A 23,574-nucleotide genomic window follows, 5' to 3' on the forward strand; every position below is an offset into this window, starting at 1 on the left:
CCTCTGCAGTTGCACTTAGTGCCTGAGGGGCTTCCTGCAGCCAGAGAAGGCCAGCAAGGAGGGAGGCGTGGCTGGAGAAAGGAGGAGGAGGAGGTGGGACTGGCTCCCCGCGCGCGCAGCTCCTGGGGTCCGGGTCTCGTGCGCTGCTCCAGCATTTAGTCTGGAGGCGCGCGAGGCGGAGGTCAGCCTGGAGGGGAGCTCGCGCTCAGACCTGGACCTGGAACCATGAAGGGCTCTTGGGCTTTGGAGCTGGCTTTGCTGGCGGCGCTGCTTGGCTCTCCAACAGGTGGGCACGGTGGGAAGGTGCAAAGGCAAAAGGATGCAGGGCTGCTACCTGGAAAGCCTGAGGGTGCACCTGGCTGGAGTAGAGAAGGCAAAGGCTGGCACTTGCAAAAAGGCAAAGGATGCAGATGCTTTGGGCTTGCGCTTCTCCTTGGGTTAGGGGTGGGTGAGGGAATGGGAAGAAGCGTTTTGCATTGCTGTTTTGTGCTTTATAGCAGTAGCCTTTTTCATTTGAAGGGGTGTCACATGGAGGAGGGAGCGAGCTTGTTTTCTGCTGCTCCAGGGAACGGAACCCGGAGAAATGGACTCAGAGTATAGGGAAAGAGAGTCCAGCTCAACATTAGGAGGAACTTCCTGGCAGTAAAAGCTGTTCGACAGTGGAACACACTCCTTCCTCGGTGGAGTCTCCTTCCTTGGAGGTTTTTAAGCAGAGTCGGGGATGCTTTGATGGAGAGTTCCTGCATGGCAGAATGGGGTTGGACTGGGTGGCCCTTGGGGTCTCTTCCAAGTCTGGGATTCTATGATTTATATATCGCTAAGGAGTTTGCAACTGTAAGCTAATCCCCCCCTTAAACATCCTGCCAGCAGCAGGGTTGGAGTTGATATCTTTTATTATTTAATGTTATTAATATGTATTTTCTTAAATTATTTTAGTAGAATGTACACCTTTTAGGCCGATTTATTAAGCTCTATAAATAAAGCTTAATGATGATGATGATAATAATAATAATAATAGTTGGAGTGGTTGGACTCTGGAGACCAGGGTTTGGCTCCCAGTTTGGACGTGGGAAACCCACTTAGGCAAGGCACACTCTCCTTTGAGACTCACTGAAAGATCTTGCCTGATGAAGAAGCCCATGGAGCTTCCAAAGCTTGCCACAAGTATCTTGTGCATTTCGGTTGGCCAATTTTTCCATGATAGGTAGGTTCACTGCAAGTCAGAAATGACTGGGAGGCACACAATAACAACAACAGCAACAAACCCACCCACTCCTGCCTCCCAGAATTCCATAGCAGCCTTGAGCCGGAAAAGAGTTAAAGCGCTGCCAAACCGGGTTATTTCTCCAGTGTGGATGCAGCCCAAGTTCTGTTGGAGTTAGTAGCATTGGAAGCCCAGTCCTGTGCATGCATCCTTTGTGGAAGCACATCTGCAGGTCTCCTCAAAAGTTCAGTCTCCTCCTGCATTGAGTTGGAGCTTCTCCTAAGGAAGCGCTCTCAATTGCTGCTCATTGCCTGCCTGGGATTGCAATAAGTAACTGCCTAAAGCCTTAATCTTGCTACTTTCAAAGATATAGCCATGTTAGTCTGTAGAATCAATACACACAGAGATCTTGTAGCCCCTTTGAGACTAACTGAAAGAAAGAAATTGGCAGCATGAGCTTTCCTAGACGTCAGTCTACTTCCTCAGATGCATTTGGCAGAGTGGAAGACTGGCGCAGACATAAATGTGCCACTGGTATGTGAGGATGTCAATTCGAATTACAAATCCTTTGTGGCTAGTCCCATTGCAAAACTGGATCTCCATGCACAAAGCCCAGTTTCCTATGTCTTTGTGCACTAACAACCATGGTTAAAACTGGACCTGCAACTTCATTTCCATACACAAAGGGTTTGTAATTCGAATTGACATCCTCACATACCAATGGCATATATATGTCTGTCCCTGGCTTCCACTCCACCAGATGCATCTGAGGAAGTAGACTGAACTCTATGAAAGCTCATGCCCATTTCTTTCTTTCACTCAGTCTCAAAGGTGCTACAAGATCTTGCTACATTCAGTAGCGCTTAGTAATATGGCATAGGGCTGCAGTTCTTTGCAAGGAGGAAAAGTGCTTAACGGTGTGATTCTTGCAGCATGCCTACTCAAGACGTAAGTCCTCCTAGCATTATGGGACTTACTCCTAGGTCAGCTGTAATTTTGTAGCCACCAGCCTTGGAAGGATGCTCCACTGGGTGCAATGAGAAAATGGGTATATCATTGTTTTGCATGACTCAAGTAATGTAGATTTGGGGATTAGACAGCTGTGATTGGAGGAAACCTTAGATGTACAGTTTCCTGGCATTGTATTGTAGGTGTGCGCTTCACTGCATTAAAAACAAAAACAACCCAACAACCCTGTAAAATCTTTTAAAAAATGGAAAGGCAGATTAAAGAGGAAGAAGAAAAGCACGGTGTATTTTTTTAAAAATTAAATTTTTTTTCCATGGTTGGTTTTCAGCCTTCCCACCAACACAACCTATAATGGATTCAATTGGCAGTCTTGTGTTGATTCACACAGCTGCTGGGTATGTGGTCACTGCTTACAAAACTTATTTCCAGCCCAGCATAGCCAGCCAAGTGCATTGACTGTTGGTAGCAAATTCCCATTTTTGGCACTTTATTTGCAAATAGTGGATTTTGAGGTCTTCATGTACATGCCAAAAACAGTACCAGGGGTGCCCATAACTGACTAGACTTTGCTGGGACTTGCTGCCACCACACACAGTTTTGAAGCAACCCGTTTTGGCCTTACCTGGGCAGTTATCCCTATTTTTCTTTGTCATAATTCCTCCATCACCTGACGGTGAGAGCCAATGTGGATAGTAGAATAAGTTATTTTAAGGACCAATGTATATAAGTAAACATTTTCATGAATATGAGTTTGATGTCACTCAGAGTACCTGAATTTCATTCATTCTGCAGTGTAAGGGTGGAAAGAATATTTTTAAATATTTGAAAAATGGGTTTAAAAAGGTTTTTCAAGCGTTGGGAACCCCAGATGAGAATCCAGGACTGATGTGAGAATCTTCACAGTTTGGAACTTAGCAAAACTTGCATATGTTTTCTTTGCAGAAAAGCAGCACACTGTTTACTAGGCAGAAAATGCTATTTTCTGAACCAAAAAAAAATGTACAGATTTTGCGCAGAATAGGTCCAGACATAGGTCCAGATAATGTGAAAAAAAGCCTGGAGTTTTCAAAGACTTACTTGCTGCAGGAAGAAATTACTAAGGTTGCTTGTTGTTCCCTTTGAGAACAAAATTACCAAATGATTATACTCCGACTGCAGAGCATATTTCTGTGGAAATGTATTGTTGAACATCTCCAGGGACTAATTTTCCATGTGGATCACATGACAGTTGAACGGTTGTCTGAAAATAATGGGAATTGTAGACGGGCACATCTGGAGGGTGCCAGGTTGCTGACAGGTAGTCCTTGCAGTGCTTTGCACAATATGATCTTCACTGTTCAACACACCTATTGTGGATAGCACACACAAAGAAGCTTTCCCACAATCACCTTGCAAATCTGATACTGCAATTCTGTGGCAGGATTTCACTGGAAATAAGGGACATTGTGTATAGAGGAAAAATACAACAAAATCTAAAATCCATAAGAGGGATACCTTTATTGGCGATCCAAACTGCAGAATATACATCACACAAACTTTCGAGCTTCACTGGCTTCTTCATCATGCAAAAGATGTAAAAAAATTACACAAGAGAAGAAAAGTGATGATTGTAGCGTCGCAGGCCTACATTTTGTGCCAGGTGTTGTTTCTGTTATAGTTCAGTTCTGAGGGATCTCAGTGCAGGCAGAGGCCACTCCACTTTTTGGACATATAGGTACTAGGGGCCAAAGGGCAATAAAATAAAATTTCAACTTCACTGGCAACAGAAAACTTCCTTTGTATGATTTTTAAACATCTTTTGCCTGATGAAGAAGCCAGTGGAGCATTGAAAGCTTGCATGATGTGTTTTTTGCATTTTGGTTGGCCAGTAAAGATATCACTCTTTTGTGGATTTTGGATTTTGTTGTATTTTGCTGCATGGCCAACACAGCTATCTCTGTGTTTCATAGCTACCTCCATGTTTCATTAGAAAACAAAACCTCCCCATCTCCAGTTGCTTTTGCTCCCCAAGAATTGTGTTTAGGATCTTGAGGTTACTGAGGGGAAAAAAGGGTGTTCAAATAATTTTTGCAAAAAAAGTTTCAGAGTAAATTAGTAGCAGGTAGAAATCTTAGCCAATATTAACATGGAAGTGGAAGAGAGCAGTCTGGAGAAGCCAGTGTGCTCTAGCGGTTAGAGTTGGAGTAGGACCTCAAGATCCCTGTTTTGCTCCTCACTGAGCTATGAAACACATGGGATGACTTTGAACAAGTTACTCTTACAGCTGACCTATCTCGCAGGGTTGTCGAAAGGCTAAAATGAGAAGGAGGAATATTATGTATATTACTTCAAGCACACTTGAGGGAAGAAAGAGATGGAATTTGTATTCAAATAATAATAAATATTTAATATAAGAGTTTCCAGCTATTTTATCTTTGTTGCATGGGAGTAATAGTTTTAATGTTATCAAGTAAGTCTGATTCATTTGGTGCAATTTTTTAAAATTAAGATGCTGATGATGTGCATTTTAACACACATTTATCATGTAAGTCACCTAATATAAAATACTGCAATGATATATAGGAAGGTGCAGGAGCTACATGCTTTGTAAGTGCAGTACCAGAATTTGCCACTGAGAGGAGACTTTAGCAACATAGTTACACCTTTGGTATGCTTGCAGTGTTGCTGTCTATTATACTAACATGATTTGGGGCTGGGAAAGCTGATTTAGAAAAACTGCCTATCATTGGACAGGGGGATATCTGTCTGTCTGTGTGCAGTGCTGTTTTTGAGTGAACCTATCTCTTCATCAGACAGCATATCATTGTGGTTCAACAGTAACTTCCAAAAGTATAGCAGGAATGAAAATACTCATATCGTTGAACATATTGAATGCTTTCCATGGGAGCTGAAACCAGAGCTATTTGTCTATTTAGTCTTCATGTAGGGAGGTTTCCTTATTCTTTATTTGGCCACACTAGGCAATAGGCAGTGCCTAATGGTTATGTGGTGTCACAGCACATCTAATACAGAGTTTCTTTGATGGCCTTTTAAGGAACCTAGCAATGTAAATGTAAATTTTTCTCCCAGTTGCGGGGTTTTTTGTTTGTTTTTTTGGCTAATCTTGTCACGAATCCCTCTTCTTTTGGTTCCTTGTGCTGTGTTCTGTTCAGTACATACTTCTGGCTGCTTCATTATATACCTGCCTGATGGTCCCTTTCAGATCTTGGAAGTGCTGATCTCTGTTTCAGGGGAATAGCCATTACTGCTGAGACAAAACATGGAAAGTTACCTTGAAGAAGATTGAACAGAATGACATGCTGAAGCCATCCATAGAGCTGTGGTAAGATGATGCACTGAGACCCAGTGCATTGTCCTAACTACTCAGTTATGTATGGTTTTAGCATGTCATCGTGTTCATTCTTCTTCAAGGTAATGTTCAAAATTCTAATTGGTGGTGTGCGAGCCACTCCATATCCACAAATCCAAATATCGTATTCAAGAATCAAAATCAGGTTGAAAATAGACACAAAGTAGCCCATTTATTAATTGGTATACATGAATGATGAGTTGCAGGCTTTTGACCAAAAACAAAAGTTTTTTGTTTTACTAGACTCTATGTTGAACGTTGTGTTACTAATTAAGGTCCAAAACATACTGCAGAAATAATCCAGTTTGAGACTGTTTTAATTTCCCTGACTCAGTGCTAGGGAATCCTGGGAATTGTAGTTCATTGTGGCACCAGAACTTTCTGACAGAGAAGGGCTACATATCTCACAAAATTACAGTTCCCAGAATTCCCTGGCATTGAGCCAAGGCAGTTAAAGCGGTCTCAAATCGGATTATTTCTGCAGTGTGCTTTAGACCTATATCTCATCAACTTTTGTCATATTGTTTGTTTTTAAATTGTGTATTGTTTTTCTTGGAGTTGGTACAGAGCACAGACAGATGTAGGATGAAGCCATTCTGAAGCATGGCTATAATGCCAGTCTGATTGCTCGATCCTCAGAGGAAATGTGTACAGCACTGGTTACAGTACGTGAGAGAGCTACCCCGACACAACATTGGAGCCCCGGTGTCACAGTTTTGAAGCAAGAAGAGGCAAGAGGCTTCAGGAAAGCAGAAGTGTTGGTCATTTTACATTAGCAGCAACTGTTGCTATCTCCAAGATCAATCCTTAAGTTTGAGCCTGTCTTGACTATTAATTATGATAGCAAAACTACATAGCCTTCTTCAGGTGTTTATGGTGGCCTTTAAACAGCTGGAAAGAAGATGCTGGATTAGACTAATATTGATTAGACCATAACAAGACAGTTCTTGAGTTCTTCTTGAATATCCCACTAGCATTAAGCAGTATTTACTGTATGTGTGAGGCAGAAATGGCCAGAGATGGAATGGGGATGATTGTGATCATGGTATCCAAATATGGGGACAGAAAGAGTCTTTCCTATGATCTAGAATTTGGACAGTTATGTTTTTTGACTTCAGCTCCCAGAATTCCTATACCCATAGTGGCTGGGGGATTTTGGGAGCTGAAATTCAAAGAGGTAACATTTCCAAGCTCTGCTGTGTCTTAGTTTAAGAGTCTGTAGACACTGCTTTGGGCTAAATCAGCAGATAATGTTGAGCATTTGTTGTAGCAGTCTGTTAAAATTGGATTGCAGTTGTCACACAGTGTAGCTGGACGGATTCTATCTCCCCCCCCCCCCAATGCTTTATCTATCAAAGATTCTTATGTAGCACCTGTCAGGGATGATGGGAGTTGTAGCTCTTCACCTCTGGCTCGAACTCACCACCTTGTTACGCACCGGCGCTGACCAGTTTTGGTCAGTGGTTAAAGCTTTGCTCTAAAGCAGCAGAATTACAGAGAACAGGCTGAAGACCCTGACAAACTCTCCAAGCCTTCTCACTCTTGCTTCCACAGAAGTCTTCACACTTCTTCAGGATCCAGCTGGCTCTTGTATCTTCACTCAAGACACCAGACAACTCAGTAGTCTTATGTAAAAGATCTACTTTATTCTACTATATACAGCTCCAAAACTATCCAATACTACTCCTCACTACTACCCACAAAATACATTGGGATTCATAGCCATTATTATAGTTCTTGGATAATACCACCCACTCTTGTCAGTATCCACCCAGTGGGCGTGTACATCCACTCTCATTGGTTCTCTTGTTTCTACCCAGAATTAATGATTTCATCATCTCAGCCTTGACCACTTAACAATTTTCAGGTGTGTTCAATTATCCACTTTGCATTTCTGTCCTTGGCATTTAGGACTTTTTAATTCCATTACCTTCTACACCTGTGTGGCTCTTAATTGCTTCTGCTGAGTCATCCTGACTCTCACATACATGTTTTATTTCATTCACTGTATATCCCATGTTGCTTTTTCCTTAACAGCACCAAGCTCTAAATATAACTAAGCCAAAACTAGACACATAATCCAGAGGAAGTTTAAAGGCATGCATGTCCAGTTGAAATAAATAACAATAATTACACAATAATAATCACACAATTTAGTATTTAAGTCTCATTGATTTGGATTATTATTATTTTTTACTTTTGTTTTGTTTTGTTTTACATGTAGTGCCCTCTGGATTGTATCTAAAACTTCCAGAGATGTCTAATGAAGCAAAAATACTCGGAAACAATTTTTTAAAAAAATGTTGAGGCAGATGCTTTGCTTTTACATGCTCTCCTGTTTGGACACAGAAAAAGCCTAATTGTTAAAACTGTTTGTACAAGAACACCCACATTGTATGTGTCTACAGTTGGAATTGCTCCACATATATTTTCATCCCCTTTGCTCTGTTTCAATAAAAATTAATGTTATGGCCTTAATTGAAGATGGTGTGACACTGTGATTCATGAAATTGTGCTGTGTTCAGAAAACTTTAGTGTTGGTCTCCTCATCCAACTGGGCTTAATTCTTAACCTGGTACATTCAATAGAATCTTTGTTATGAGCTAGGTATTGCTTGAGAAAATATCAATAGTTTCCTGAACTTTAGTAATTGTAAGCCTACACTGTAATGTTCTGTTTACTTGATGTAAGCATCAGTGGTCGCTTCAGAAGAATACAGATAGCAAACTGCTCCTGCATCATGGGGCAGGGACATTCTCCTTCTCTCTGAAGCAGATTTTACATGGCAAATTTATTTTGCAACACTTTAGCAGATTCATTGCTCTTGGTGCAGGAGTGTAGTGATGGGGAAAGGGAAATGGGCGCATTAGAACCCTGCATTCTCAAAAGGAATTCTCTGTCAGTCCCCAAATGTCTAGCATTGAAGTAACATACAACGTGAGAATTTGGAAATACATCTTCGGCATCAATGGAAAGGGATAGGCATAGTTGCCAATGGAATGTGAACATGCCAAATATAAGAATTGCAGGTATGAATGATTTTTAATGTCTCAGTCTCTGTGATGCTAGTATTTAGCAGGCTGAAGGAAGATTTCATTGTGGGATAGAGTTCTTTTGTGTGTGGCAATATACTCATTTTGCCCTCAGTCACTATGCCCCTGAGTAGGAGTCTCCCAACCTGTCTACCCTGCCCATATATCAGTGTTTGTAGGTATACCCTTGTATAATTGAACAAAATGGGCCTCCTTGTCTACAGACTTCTAGGTAGAGCATCCAAGTCACACAATGTGTTGCATGTACAGTGGAGAGGGAAAGTAAGCATCTGTGTCTCTGCCATGAAGAAGCATAGTAATTTTCTCATTTTCAGGCCTATGACGGTGATGTTTGTAAGGGATCCGACCTAACAGACTGTTAATATGAAAAGTTAAAATCAGTCAACTGATGTGCAGTGAGCTCAGCAAAAGAGGTACAAAAGCTGCATGTTGTACCTCTTTTGCTGAGCTACTTACCTCTAAGTTAAAACCTTAAACTCTCCTGTGCTTTTAGGACCTTGACAGACCCGCACTAAATGTCGGCCTCGGGCCATAGTGGGGGTGTGGCGTCGGCAAGATGCATGGCCCAACGCTGCCTTGACACTGGCATCATGCCAACTGCATGGCGGGCAGCGTCACAGTGCTCCTCTGGCACTGCGTCTATATGATGCATGCTAAAAGGAGCACTGAAAAGCTGCTGTGCCGGTGGCTATGATGCCCTTTCCGCAGTGCAAAAAGGAGACTGTGGCATGTGGTTGCTGTGTCCCCGATCCAACTAGGAAATGGGCAGCATCCTGCTGTCCCTTAGTGGCTGTCTGTACAGCCCCTTAATTAACTTTTTTTGTGCCCTTGGCCTAGTTAATGAGATGGTAAATATTCTGAAGGCCAATTCCCATGTGATCTTGGAAGTTAAGCAAGGTCAGTCCTGGTTAGTACCTGGATGGACTGCTAAGAAATACCAGGTGCTATAGTCTGGATTTCAGAGGAGGGCAATGGCAAGCTACCTATGAGTGCTGCTTGCCTAAGAAAACCCTATGAAATTCATGGGATATCCATAAGACAACAGGCAACTTGACACGTAGATACATGCAATCTCCTCCTTTATAATTTCTTTGTTTTATACTTTCAGTGGAAGATTACATACAGTGGCTTTCCTTTCACACTTTCTCCTATTCTAGCAGTGTCCTACCTTTAACATAGAGAAGGTGTGGAGTTGTACTAGCTTTAGTAAGTTAGGGGCTGTACAGACTGGCATCTTTGGGCAGCCTGGAGTTGGAGTCGGAGCGTGCGGTTGCCACGGCCCTGATCTGACCTCTTAAGTAAGGTAAAAGGGGAAACATCCTGGGAAACCACAGAATTACATTGAGAGCAGGTGAAGTATTGCCTGCACACACGTGGGGTTTGTAGTCTGCCTTTTATTTTGGTGTGGTAGTTAGTTTACTTTTGAACTGGTGTGTCAGTTGCCTTGTTTTGTCTTTGGTATGGTGTGGGTGTTTTGCAAAGATGTGGTTGTATGTGTGAGTGCATACATGTGATTGTTGTCAGTATTCCAGGGGATTTTGTGGGTTTGTAGGCTGTGTTGATAGTGGTTTTTGCTAAACTGTGTTTTTGAGCATCTCTAGTTTGCCTTCTGTGATATAGCAATAGCAATACCTGTTATCTGTGCACTTAAACTCTCCCTAAGCAGTTTACAATCTGTAAGCTAATTGTCCTAACAAGCTGGGTACTCATTTTAGCAACCTCGGATGCCAGGCTGAGTCGACTCTGAGACCCCGGTTGGTATTGAACTCACAACCTTGTGATTTGTGAGTGAGTGGTTTAACCACTGTGCCATTAGGGCTCTTCATGGGTCTTGGAGTCAGCCCTCCATATCCATGGATTTTTTTTAATCCATGGATTCAAGCATCCTTAGTTTGAAAATATTTAAAACCTTGATTCTGCCATTTTATATAACAGATACCATATTACTGTGACATTGTATCTAATGAGACTTGAGCATCCATAGATTTTGCTTCACATGGGAGGTCTTGGAACCAAAACCCAATGGATACCTAGGGCCCACTGCACTGTGTTATCAGCCAGGTTACTTGTCTCTTCATTGCATTAGTGTGCCGTCAGTGAAACTGGTGTTGGAAGAGATAAGTAAGGGGTTGTTCCCACTTAAGATTTGAAACGATTTAAAATACATCGTTTTAATAAAATCGATTCAAAATAACACTGTTCTTATCCCGCTATCCGAATCGCTTTGTTCATCGTTCCCATCTGGTTATTTAAATCGAAGTTTTTACCTGCAAGCGTTCCTACTTGGCATGAAATCGGTGTTTAAATAAAGCGATTCTTCTCCTCCATACCTTATTTGGAGCTGTCAATCAATAGTACGTCAGAATGACGTAACGTTAATCTGGAATATTTGGAAGCGATTTATCTTTTGGCATCGTTTCCATTTCATTGACTGTTTGTGAATTTAGCGAATTTAGGAAAGCAAACCCAAGCTCTTTCCAGAGGAACTATGGGATAGGTTTTGCATGACAGCATCCCCTCTTCATGTCTCCCAAAAGACAGCCAGGGAGAATCCCTTCAGAGAGCCCAGAGATCAATGGGGGAGGCTTCTGGCAAAGCGAATTTTTAAGAAACCCAAGCTCTTTCCAGAAGAACTATGGGATAGGTTTTCCATGACAGCATCCCCTCTTCATGTCTCCCAAAAGACAGCCAGGGAGAATCCCTTCAGAGAGCACAGAGATCAATGGGAGAGGCTTCTGGCAAAGCGAATCTCTTTCCAGAGGGACTATGGGATAGGTTTTGGAGGGCAGCATCCTGTCTCCCAAGACAGCCAGGGAGAATCCCTTCAGAGAGCCCAGAGATCAATGAAGGAGGCTGCTGGAAAAGCAGGGAGGGAGCACTCTTCCCAAAGATTCTCTTTCCAGGGTTGGAGGAGAAGGCAGATTCCATTTGAGAAATGGAGGGAGAAAGGCTCTATCCCCCCCCCCCCCATTGATCAGAGCCCTTCCTTGCCTGGGCGAGATCAGATGCCTCCTCGCGAGGAGCCTTCCCTTCCCTGTCTGGGCGAGATCAGATGCCTCCTCACGAGGAGCCTTCCCTTCCCTGTCTGGGCGAGATCAGATGCCTCCTCGCGAGGAGCCTCCCTTCCCTGCCTGGGCGAGATCAAATGCCTCCTCGCGAGGAGCCTTCCCTTCCCTGTCTGGGCGAGATCAGATGCCTCCTCACGAGGAGCCTTCCCTTCCCTGTCTGGGCGAGATCAGATGCCTCCTCGCGAGGAGCCTTCCCTTCCCTGCCTGGGCGAGATCAGATGCCTCCTCGCGAGGAGCCTCCCTTCCCTGCCTGGGCGAGATCAGATGCCTCCTCGCGAGGAGCCTTCCCTTCCCTGCCTGGGCGAGATCAGATGCCTCCTCGCGAGGAGCCTTCCCTTCCCTGCCTGGGCGAGATCAGATGCCTCCTCGCGAGGAGCCTTCCCTTCCCTGCCTGGGCGAGATCAGATGCCTCCTCGCGAGGAGCCTTCCCTTCCCTGCCTGGGCGAGATCAGATGCCTCCTCGCGAGGAGCCTTCCCTTCCCTGCCTGGGCGAGATCAGATGCCTCCTCGCGAGGAGCCTTCCCTTCCCTGCCTGGGCGAGATCAGATGCCTCCTCGCGAGGAGCCTTCCCTTCCCTGCCTGGGCGAGATCAGATGCCTCCTCGCGAGGAGCCTTCCCTTCCCTGCCTGGGCGAGATCAGATGCCTCCTCGCGAGGAGCCTTCCCTTCCCTGCCTGGGCGAGATCAGTGCCCAAGCGGGCAGGGAATGCCTCTTTGAGAGGAGCCTTCCCTTCCTGCCTCTCCTCCGTTAGAAATGGGCTCTCCCCACACAGAGGGGAAGTTGCAATCCACCGGGGGAAGCCTTGTACTCCTTTGGCAGATGCAGGCGCTTGAGCAGCCGGGACTTCAGGCGCTTAAAGTGCTGAAGAGATTAAGCGCCTGTAAACCATTAAAATAAAAAATAATCCTTATCTCTTATTGAAAGACCACAGCGGACAAAGGGGTGAGGGAAGCAAAAATGGCGACAGCCAGACGGATGGGGACAGAAAGGGCAACTCCCCCAAGGACAGCCCCATCGCACTCCGCTCCTCCCATTCATCTAACGCAATTTCAAAGGCTGTCGTTCCTATTTAAATGCTCCGGTTCCTAAATCGAATCAATGGAAAAACGTAGGTCAGACCCTAATGTTTTTTTAACACGCGTTAAATGAGGAAAACTCGAATCAAAATTCCGCTCTACAATTTGATTTGTAGTGGGGACGATTGCGGGTTGCTCTAGAACCGTTCTAGGTTTAAATCGGATCCTAATAGGAACGCCACTCCTTGGATTCGATTCAGTACCTTTGTGTTTTGCAGTTCAGACCCAAGAACTGTCTTGTGTTCAGATTCTTGGGCAAGCTACTGCTGTTTTAGCCTTTCCAATAGGATTTGTGTGAAATTTATGTTTTGTAACTGGTCATGCCAGTCACTGTGACACTCTCTTAAATTCCATGTATGTCCATTAGTTCAGCAAGGTTGAGTCCTGCTCCTGGGTCTGTTTGCCCTTCAGTAGTAGAAATAGAGCCAACATGGTGTAGTGGTTTGAGTGTTGGACTAGGACACTGGGAAACCAGGTGTCGAATCTCCACTTGGTCATGGAAACCCATTGGGCAAGTCACACTTTCTGAGCCTTAGAGGAAGGCAAGAGCAAACACTCTTCAAACAAATTCTCAAGAAAACCTCAAGCTAAGTTTGCCTTAGGGTTAAAATAAGTCAGAAATGACTTGAAGGCACACTACAACAATAAAGTAGAAAGGGAAGAAGCAAGCAAAGCTATCACAGCATTGTGGAAGGAGGAGGAAGTGGAGGGTAAGTAGGGAAAGGGATAGAAATAGTTGCAAACCTGCTGCAAGCATTATTTCAAATAAGATATTAGACACAATTTGTTTTTCTGAATTGGTCTTTTCACCAATATTGACCTTGGACAAGTAACATTTATGGCAGAAACATAGAGGTCTGTGTGAAATCTATTTTTAATGTATTTCTGAACATTCTCCTTCAGAACATTGGCTTCCTTATTGCCACTGATGGTGATTTATTTGTTGCAATGATGAAATCATAGTCAAAAAGGTCAGAGGGTACTGAAAAAATATTACCCAAGTTTACTTCAGTATATGTGACAGGTGCTTCATAATTTTTGTTGGATCCCCATAGGGTGGTTGAATTTTTTACTTGAGCAAAACCTAGAAGAACACGTTTAGTCTTAACAGCTTTTTTAGAAGGTCATCATTCCTCCTCAGGCATTAGTGTACAGAGGACTAGAGGTTGCTGGAGTGATTATTTCTGTCTCCTGTTTCTTTGTTTAACTATATTCAGACACTGGAGGATCTCTGGAGCCTCACAGAAGAAGATGCTTGTTTGTTTTTGCTCTGAGTGACACATTGGATTAATTTATTAATATTGAGTAGAAGCATGACTTGCAGAGAGAGAGACACACTGCGCTAATGGATCTCTACCTAGGCAAACATGAAGCAGACATTTACATTGGGTTTAGTTTCTTTGTTTGATGTTCTGCTTCACTTCTTAATAGACAGAAACTGGCACTAGATCTAACTTTAAATGTAATTTTCCTATGAATTGAGCTGTTAAACAAGAGGAGGCAACGCTGTCATGTGTAGGGAGGGGGGCTGAAGTGCCACTCCTACCCATCGCAGGCATCCCCATTGCCACCAGATGTCCTACAGCAGCATAGAGAATGCAGAGTAGAACAGTTTTCCCCATTTTGCTACATGAATTACTCATAACAGGAAAGGCTGTGCCACTGTAAAATCTGTGATGTGGATTTCAGTGGGCAGTTGTGCTTGAGTGGACTGCCATAAATTCACAGATCATGAATAACTATGGATTGCTCTTAAAGACATGGGAGTGCCACTGCCTTTGATAGTCCTGATGAGAAATCTGTACTTAACCCAAGAGGCTACTGTTAGAAGAGAAACAGAATGGTATTCAGTTGGCAAAGTTTTGTCTATGTCTCCATATCTTCCTTAATTTCCCTCCAAATTTGTTTATAATTATTATCATAGAAGTCCATATTCTTTTTTGTAATCGAAATTTCTAGTTATTGAATTTTTTTCTCTAGTTTCAGCCCCGATTTTTCAAACAGTTGTTTTTCGTCCTTCGTTAGGTTCTTTGTTATAATGTTTGTCTTCTTTTTATCTTAAACCCCAAATATTCTCCAGATTCTCCTAATACTATCAATAGTTCGCCCATACCATTCTCTGGTTCTTTCAACTTTTTGAGATAAGTTATTTTTAAAAACCCCAGCTAGTATGGCACATTATCACACCACATTATCCAAGTTGTAGGGCTTTAAAACTAATATTTCTGAGCTCTGTTGAAGGTCCATTGTCCTGATAAAGCTGCAGAGCCCTATGAATTAGCCTCATAGACCCAACTGCCATCTTAACTATATCATCATTTTGATTTCATCTTACCAGCCATGTTGCATGAGAAATTGCTGAGACTTGCAGGCAAGGACATGCATTTTTCAGTTTGTGGCAAAAGCATATAATCCTGCAGTGTTTGAAAGAATGACTTTGTGGAAGTTTCCATAGAATAAAGCCATTCCTAAAGTTATATGACATATCCTTGGAAGTCTGCTGGTTGTTTTATTTATTACAATAATAATTTTTTTATCATGAGATCTCAGAGCAGAATGCAAATAAAATCAATTAAAGCAGATCGAAACAATTTAAAATACTAAAATATATTAATCTACCTCAGGGGTAGGCAACCTTTTTGAGCTGGGGGCCGGGTTGCTGTCCCTCAGACAACTGGGGGGCCAAAGCCAAAAAAATAAATAATTAATTTTTTAAAAAAATTAAATATATAAATAAACCAGGAGAAATGTAGGACAAAATTTTCAAATGGAAGACACTTTTTTAAAAAAATGGAGGACACACGAAAAAATTTGCTGATTTTTAAAAAAATGTTAATATAAATGCATGTTTCTGAGGCTTCTATAGACAATTGCCCCCCAAAGGCCCCGGCGGAAATCGGCGGCAGGACCGGGCTGGGGTCGGTCCCAAGGCCTTGCCGGGCCACATCCGGCCCGCGGGCCGCAGGTTGCCTACCCCTGATCTACCTAATCTGCTCATGCAATGCCATGAAAGAGGAAATACAGCACCAAAACCAGGACTAAAAGGAACACTAAAATAGTTGCATCAACATTTGTTTGTGTTAATATTGGTATATACATATATTTGGAAAGGTAATATTATAAGTAGAAATATAGAACCTTTCACCAAAATGGAAATAGAATCATAGGCTTCTGTGGTAGCCTAAATACCCAAATGGCAACAAATCCAGTTTGATCTTGATTCAGCCCTGGTTAGTACTTGGATGGCAGTGCCAGTGAATGCCAGATGCTGTTTGCTATATTTCAGAGGAAGAGACTGGTGATTCGAAGGCACATATACACACAAGATTGTTCAGTCTGTTGTTTGGGTGTTAATGATTAAGCAAAAGTGCAAGAATCCTGTTCTCCCTGTAGTTATCTTTAAATTGGGCATAGACCTGAACAACCTTGAAATAGACTGGGATTTTTTCTTTAAAATAAGGCACAAGGTTACACTGAATATAGCAGTTTTACAACTCTGAGGTATAATAAATCTAGGTATAATAAACCTTGAACACATAAAAATTGAACCTACCTGGAGGCCAGGATGATCAAATTGAGGCTGTTGTATTTTGGCCACATCATGAGAAAGTATGACTCCTAGGAAAGACAATAATACTGGGAAAGGTAGAGGGTAATAGAAAGAGAGGAAGACTGCATACCAGATAGATAGACTCAGTCAGAGAGGCTGTGGGTTTGACTCTACAGGACCTAAGCAGAGCAAAGGAGGATAGGGAGGCTTGGAGATATCTCATCCATAGGGTCACAATGAGTTGGGGTCGACTCAAGGGCAGTTAACAACAACAAATAATAAACCTAACATGTTTACTCCATAAACAATTATTTGGAACTTTTTGGTGGGCTGCTGTAATAAATGGGGCCAAAAGTGCCCACTGTATGAAGGATGTTGAGTAGGTACAGAGTTGTAAGCTTTCTTGGTGGCACTTCACCTCAGAAACTCTGAGCCTTAAGAGAGTTGCCTGCCACTCTCCTTATTGGTATTTCAATGGGAAACTATTTTTAACAACTTGAATGTATATTTTTAGCTGGGGTATTGTTCACTGTGGTTGATGGTTTTCATTTTTGTTTAGGGCATTTTTTATATTTTGTTTTAAACTTCATCAAGAGTTTTGCTTGTTGAGTGGTGGAGACTCCTCCTGCACATGTCTATTCAAAAGTAACCTTCATTGTGTTCAGTGAAGCTTGCATGCAGGAGTGGAGGGTGTATAGGATTACTGCTTAACAAACTGTCTAGGCAGTTTCATGGTAGACTGATGAAATGAGCTCTAGCTACGGCAACTTCATGTTGCAATACATTTGTTAGTCACAGGAATCTTCATTGTTTTCTTTGTCAACTGCTTTATTTCCTAAAGCACATGGTATTATTTTCTCCATTTCAAGTGCTATACTGACTCTTGCTGATCTACCCAAAACACTCTGGGGAAAGGAAGAGATCGGAATGAATGGTGGAATCCACACAGTGGAACAAAGAAAATCTGGCTACTGTGATTTCCCCCCATTCACCTATACTTTGTCAGTGCTTGTCATTGTTTGCTAAGCAGGAAGCATAGTTGAGTTTTCCAGGGATGTCTAGAAACCTGTTGTGAGCAGTGTATAGTATAAGGTTTCAGTTTATATCTAGGTGGAAATCTTGCAAAAATAATTGCACTGACTGGCAGTTTAGATGGAGGTCTTATTCTCCTTATCTTCTTACCATCTATCTGCCCAATACTAGATAACTTTTTAAATATCTAAAAATTGGTTGGGGGTTCTTTAGGTGCCAAAGAAGAAAACTCAATTAAGTGTTTCAACTCTATAAGGATCATAACTGAATTTCTAGGCATCCAGACAACTTTTCATTTGGCATTTTTTCAGCACTAGCACAGACTTCCTTCCACTGCTCCCCACGCCCACTTTTTGTCCAGAAAGGTTGACTTGGCTTGCTAGTCATCCTCTATTTCAAGCTTTCCTCTCCAGTTCCAACCATCTCTATGGCATGCTTGAGTTAAAACAAGGGTTTTTTTTCTTGTTTTCTGCTGTAGGAGAGAGAAGGCAAGATGCAATAGGAAAGATTCCTGTTGTTTCTTAGCTTCTCAAAGTCATAATGTATGTGAGAGACTCAGAGACAAAACACCACACGTGCTGGAGGTGCTAGTTTCTTTTGAGCTGGTGGTTTGATTCGTGGATACCTCCCTTGCTCCATTCCCCCACCTTGTTTCAAAATGACGCCCGTACATCCACATCATCCTGTTTTTCACCATTCTTTATATATTTGTACAGATTTTCATAATTAAGATGTACAGGAGAGTTTGCAAATTATGGGTTTCTTACAGGATTTAAAGAATACGGTAGGGAAGATAGGCAGGTTGGTTTGCACTGTGTTGTTAAAACTCATCCTCTGGAGTCAGAAATTTCAGATGAAGAAGAGGAAGCAGATTGCCAGGAATATTCAGCTCCTGATCCATAGCCTCGAGTCAAGGACCCCACAACAAACTCCAAGTCCCATAATAGTAATACTTTATTTTTGAAATAATAATAATAATAATAATAATAATAATAATAATAAGGTTACTAGTTGGCCAAGGCACCAGAACTCTCTGGCAGAGAAGGCTCAATGTAATTTCATGCACATCTACATCCATCCTCCTGTCAATCTCAACATCTATCTCACACACACACACACATACACACCAGAGCTCTCTGGCAGAGAAGGCTCAGTGTCAATTTCATGCACATCTACATCCATCCTCCTGTCAATCTCAACATCTATCTCGCACACATACACACACATACACTCACACACACACACACACACACACACACCAGAGCTCTCTGGCAGAGAAGGCTCAATGTCTCTGGACACTACAGTTCCCAGAATTCCATAGCACTGAGGCAGGCTAGTTAAACTGGATTATCTCCCCAGTGTGGATGCAACCTAAGAGAAGGCAACTGAATGACAGGAGGATGGTTGTAGATAAGATATAGATATAGCTCTTTAAGGGCTTTTGGACTTCAGCTCCCAGAATCCCAGGCTAGTGGCCAACATGGCTGAGGCTTCTGGGAGCTGAAGTCCAGGATCCTTTAAAGGGCACAGTTTGGGGACCACTGGGATAGATATAGATAGATATAGATGTGGATGAATTGGATCGGGGCTGTGACACAGAAGACCCTTTGAATTTGGCTGCCAGGGAAGGGAAACTAGAAGGGAGGAAGAAAAAAGGAGCAGCTGTCATTCAGGTGAGGCTAGCATTTGCATGAAAGTGGAGCCTGGCTCCCTTCTTAGCCCCGGAAGTGCAAAGGTTCAGGATGCCTTCAGGGCCCCACTGAGCATGTGCAAGGGTCCCAATTCGAATCATTGAATCCCCCATGGTATGCACCGGTGTGGAACTACAATTTGCAGTCACTCCGCTTTCCCTGAATCCACATCATGTGACTTCCTTCAATTCGATTCCTCCTCAGTTCGGAAGGGCAACAGAAGAGCAACCAGGTATGAAAATACATTCTCCTTATCATGTCAATGTGAATGGCCCAATCTGCAGAAGCCCCAGATCTGAGCTGCAGAAACCTCGTCTGATAAATGCCTATGATTTATATAGCACTGTTTTCTTTCTTGTTGGCTTTATCTGCACTATTGACTTGCTGCATGAGTTTAGAACTGGCTTACAACTACCCTGTTGCTTCTCCATCCTGCTGAATACCCTGTGACTGACCTGGACTGAATTAGCTCCTCAACAGATATTGCACTCCAACCACCTGGTTCCTGGATCACTTGCTGATTGGAGCATAGGACATGTGCCAATGGAGAGAATGCCTAATTTAGCATGATGCATGAAGAGCAAACAGAGGCTATTTGATATTTGATACCAGAAAAATGGAAGAAGAAAAAGACAACATTGGCTACCAAAAAACATACACTCTGGTGGAAAATACCATTTTGGAAACAGAAACCCTTAGAACCCTCATTATTCTATTCAACCTGAAACCAAAGCTGAATGATTATGGGCTCCAATCAATTTGTTCACTTGGTGTCCTTCAATAACCTGTATGCAAAATGCATTTCTGCTACCCGAGAGGAAGAAAGTTGTTTCCTGATACTTGCCAGTCCACAGAGAAAGAAGAGTTCAGATACACTTCCACTAAATAATCAGTTCAGCCTTACTGTTTCCCCTTGCTTTCTTTGTTTTATTCTCTTCCCTTTAGCCATGTTCTAAATCTGGACCTGGATGATTCCTCCAATTTTACAGGAGTAAAATGCAACAAACTATGAAATACCTAAATATCTAATACTCCTTTACATCAGGATAAATATAAGTACAAGAAAAGCAGATAATTCAGTGTTTTTGTATGCCCATTATAAAGTGTGTTTAGGGAGTAAATATCATTGAAAACAGTAGTCTTAATTCCAAGTAATCTAATAGAAGGTTAGACTATTAATTTATGAGAAGCTTTTTAAAAGCAAAGATGTTAATAATCAAAATTCACTGTGAAATCTTTTTCATGTCTACTTATAAGCAGACCCCATTGAATTCATTGGGGTTTATTCCTACGAAAGTATATGCAGATTTGCAGTCTGATTTCAGTCAGGGTTCCCCTCCTCTCATCCTTCTGTCAGTTTTATTCTTCCAGAGAAGTGCCATCCCACACAGTATTACCCATTACATTCTAGCAGGATTTTACAGATGTTATTTTTCTTTGTAGTGTTTCACAAATATCTTCCAGGATCTTGACTCACTTCCTTAAGTCTTTTTTAGCTGTTGTAGAAAGGGCAAGAGGAAATTAGTTTTAATGTCCTGAAAGGGATGTAAAAATCCAACAACCTGTATACTTGGTGTAGTGAAATACAGTTTATTTACTGTTTCCCTCTCATTTGTAACTTCATTTCACAAGGCTGTTCTTTATTGCACAACATTGTTACTTCTAGAAGTGCTATTCATTTGCAGTGCTCTCATTCCTAATATGCCTTTCCGGTATTATATCATTGGAATAATCCTGAGACATTATCACACACCCACTACCTCCTCTAAGACATTTTCTGGCCCCATTTTCCTAGTTTGATGCGCGCACGCACACACACACACACACACACACACACAGAGTCCCCCTACCCAGAAAGATAAATGAAAACAGTGTTATATTTTAAAAGGAGGGTTTTTCCCTTGTTGTGGGAGGCCTTCCTGATTGGGATATATCAGAATTAAGTAATCACTGGCACATGAAAGTGAGCAGCTAAGGGACTGTACACAGCCCCTAGCTGGATCAGGGCTGTGGTAACCACACGCCGCAGCCCCAATCCGGCCTTTCCAGGGCACAAAAAGGAGCCGCAAAAAGCGGTGGAAAGGGTGCAGTAGATGCAAGGCTATACAGCGCTCCTTCGGTGCTGTGTCATCCAGACAAAGCACTGGAGGAGCCCTGTGACACCATGTGGAGTGGATCTCATTACAAGAAACAGTAAGCAAGTGGCTGAGGGGAAATAAAATAAACACTTTTAAAATAATAATAAATGACTCTTTCCCACTTACATTTCCAGGTGTGTGTGTGTGTGTGACTGACTGACTGATTGAGAGTGAGAGAGACACTCTGGAATGGGGCTGGAAAAAGAGGCAAGGGGCCAATGAGCAAAAGTTTGACTTCTCTGAGAAGCCCCAGTTGGGGTGGGAGTCATTTGCTAATGGATCTTATTTTTCTATATACAAAAAAAGTTGTAAAGTTTCCAAGTTACTTTGCCAGTTGAAAGGAATTCAGATTGAAATGTCCTTCTCCCTGATCATTGGAGGTGGACTGATGTTTCCCTACCCAAAGCATGTTTGCTGACCAATCCCAGACCACCCAAAATTGGCATGAAATTACAATTGAACTTTAGTAGGGGAAATAATAGCACAATAGAAGTGGGAAAGTAGGTCATTAACAGAATTTTTGCATTAATGAAAAAAATGCTTTCTAAATGGGAGAACAACAGAAGAGGGTTGACATCATGTGATAACCCCCAGCCAGAGACATGATTATCCAGCTCCAATTGTGATTTACTGGTTTTTGTCTTTCTGTATTCTTTTCCTCTTTTCAGGAAGCTCTCTTCAAATACTTCCTTTCCATTTTATTTTTACTTCACAGAATCCTGTTCATTTCTCAGTTGTGAATCATCCGAATATGGCTTGGTCATAATTGGCTTTCAGTTGGTCTGAAAGATAATTGTAGCTGAAGGTAATAAACCTGAATGTTCAGTACAGCAGTGTACAACTTTCTGAACATTTAATTTGGGCAAGATTGCTGAGTCACAAATATTACCAGTTTTTTAATAGCTGCATGCTATAGTTATTTTTGAAGATTCTATGTAGTACTAAAGAGATGTCTTCAAAGTTCAATGGGAAGACTTATTATCATAAAAAAGAGAGAAAATAACTTAAATTCTAGAATGGTGTGTGCATATCTCTTGTAACTAGGCATTATTTAAACATTGTAGCCAGAGGTGCCCAAACTTTCTCAGACCATCTCTTGGGTGACAACCATAGCACCCTCCAATGCCTGTTTCTTGATATTAGTTCTACTGTTCTACTACAAATTCAAAACAGCCAATCTTTGTCACCGCTTTGTACGCAGTCACCTGTGTGAGGAATCAAGCAGCTGGTTGAGCAGTGACCAAGAAGCGTCTCACCCATGCCAACCTTGGGCCAAAAGGAAGCATGGGCAAAAAGTTTCTTGGCAGCTGCTCAACTGGCTGTTCAGTTGCTACTCCCTTTGTATCCAGTCACCTTGGGTGCAGAAACCAAGCAGCTGGTTGAGCAGCAACTGAGAAAACTCTTGAAGGCTGGCATGGAAGAGAGGCTTCTCAGTTACTGTCCAATCAGCTGGTCTGTTGCTGACGGGGCAGAGAGAGAAGCTTCTCTGGCAAGAAAGGACTCTCCATCTTTCTTCAGCGGGGTGCAGAGAGACGCTGTCAACTTCCCACTTTTCTCTCCAGTAAGTAAGGTCTCTAAATCCAGGAGAGAGGAAGGACTCTTTCAAACAATTGGATACTCCTGCTGCTCCTTCCTTAGAGATGTGCTTTCCCACACAGCTTCAACTCATCCCCCCCTCCCCCAGAAACATTGGCACGTTATAAACGGCCATTTAGTACGCGCTCTGCGCGTACTAGGGTTAGAAAGGGGCATGCTAGGGTTAGGAAGGGTCTTACCTTCCTCATGGCCCCTGAGCCTAGTACACGCAGAGCGCGTACTAAATGGCGGCCCCCGTCCACACGGGGGCCGCCATTTTGACTTGACGTCTCGGACGCACAGCGTCCGGATGTGGCACCACTTCTGGGGGCCAAAAAGGAGCGCCATTTTGGCGCTCCTTTTTAGCTGTGCCGGGAAGCCTCGCGGCCTGACCGCTGGGGCTTCTCGGTGTAGCTAATGGTGGCGGCGGCAGACCGCCCGCTTTACGGCAGTCTGTAACGCGCCATAGTTTCTTTTGCTACCTCTTTTCTTGCCCTGGCTCACAGGAGTAGCAGCACAACTCCAACCTGCCAGCCAAGTCCCAGCAAAGCTCACAAAGTTTAAGCAGGGTTCTAAATGTGAAAGCTTCTTTTTGCTGCCACTCTGCCCCATCACCAGACTCCTCACTCCAGTCTCAGTCTGCCCCATAATGGTGCCCATAATGGGAGTGAGTTCACATGGACAGGCAAAGAGCGTGAAGTGATGAAGGAGGGTGTGTGGTGTTTTCAAAGGACCCTGAAAAAGAGAAGCTTCATGCAACCCTCATCCCCACTATGGTCCTTAAAGTTGCTGGTTGCCCTTGTCTTTTTTGCATGCCAATACTTTGATTGATGACCCCCCCCCCTGCCACCGCTTTCTTCCTCTTCATT

At 42.8% G+C, this 23,574-nt stretch overlaps 1 protein-coding gene across 1 annotated transcript in view; it reads left to right on the forward strand.

Annotated features, from left to right (window-relative positions):
- The first annotated feature begins 225 nt into the window (after positions 1-225).
- KIT (KIT proto-oncogene, receptor tyrosine kinase) overlaps positions 226-23,574 on the forward strand; it is a 105,255-nt gene continuing 81,906 nt past the window's right edge. Inside the window, exon 1 of the mRNA XM_089527220.1 lies at positions 226-286. Within this exon, the coding sequence (XP_089383346.1) occupies positions 226-286 (61 nt within the window). The remainder of the gene's footprint in view (positions 287-23,574) is intronic.

This window comes from Sceloporus occidentalis, unplaced genomic scaffold, assembly GCF_023333645.1.
Source record: "Sceloporus occidentalis isolate IW3139 unplaced genomic scaffold, rSceOcc1.0.p SCAF_5, whole genome shotgun sequence".
Taxonomy (NCBI): domain Eukaryota; kingdom Metazoa; phylum Chordata; class Lepidosauria; order Squamata; family Phrynosomatidae; genus Sceloporus; species Sceloporus occidentalis.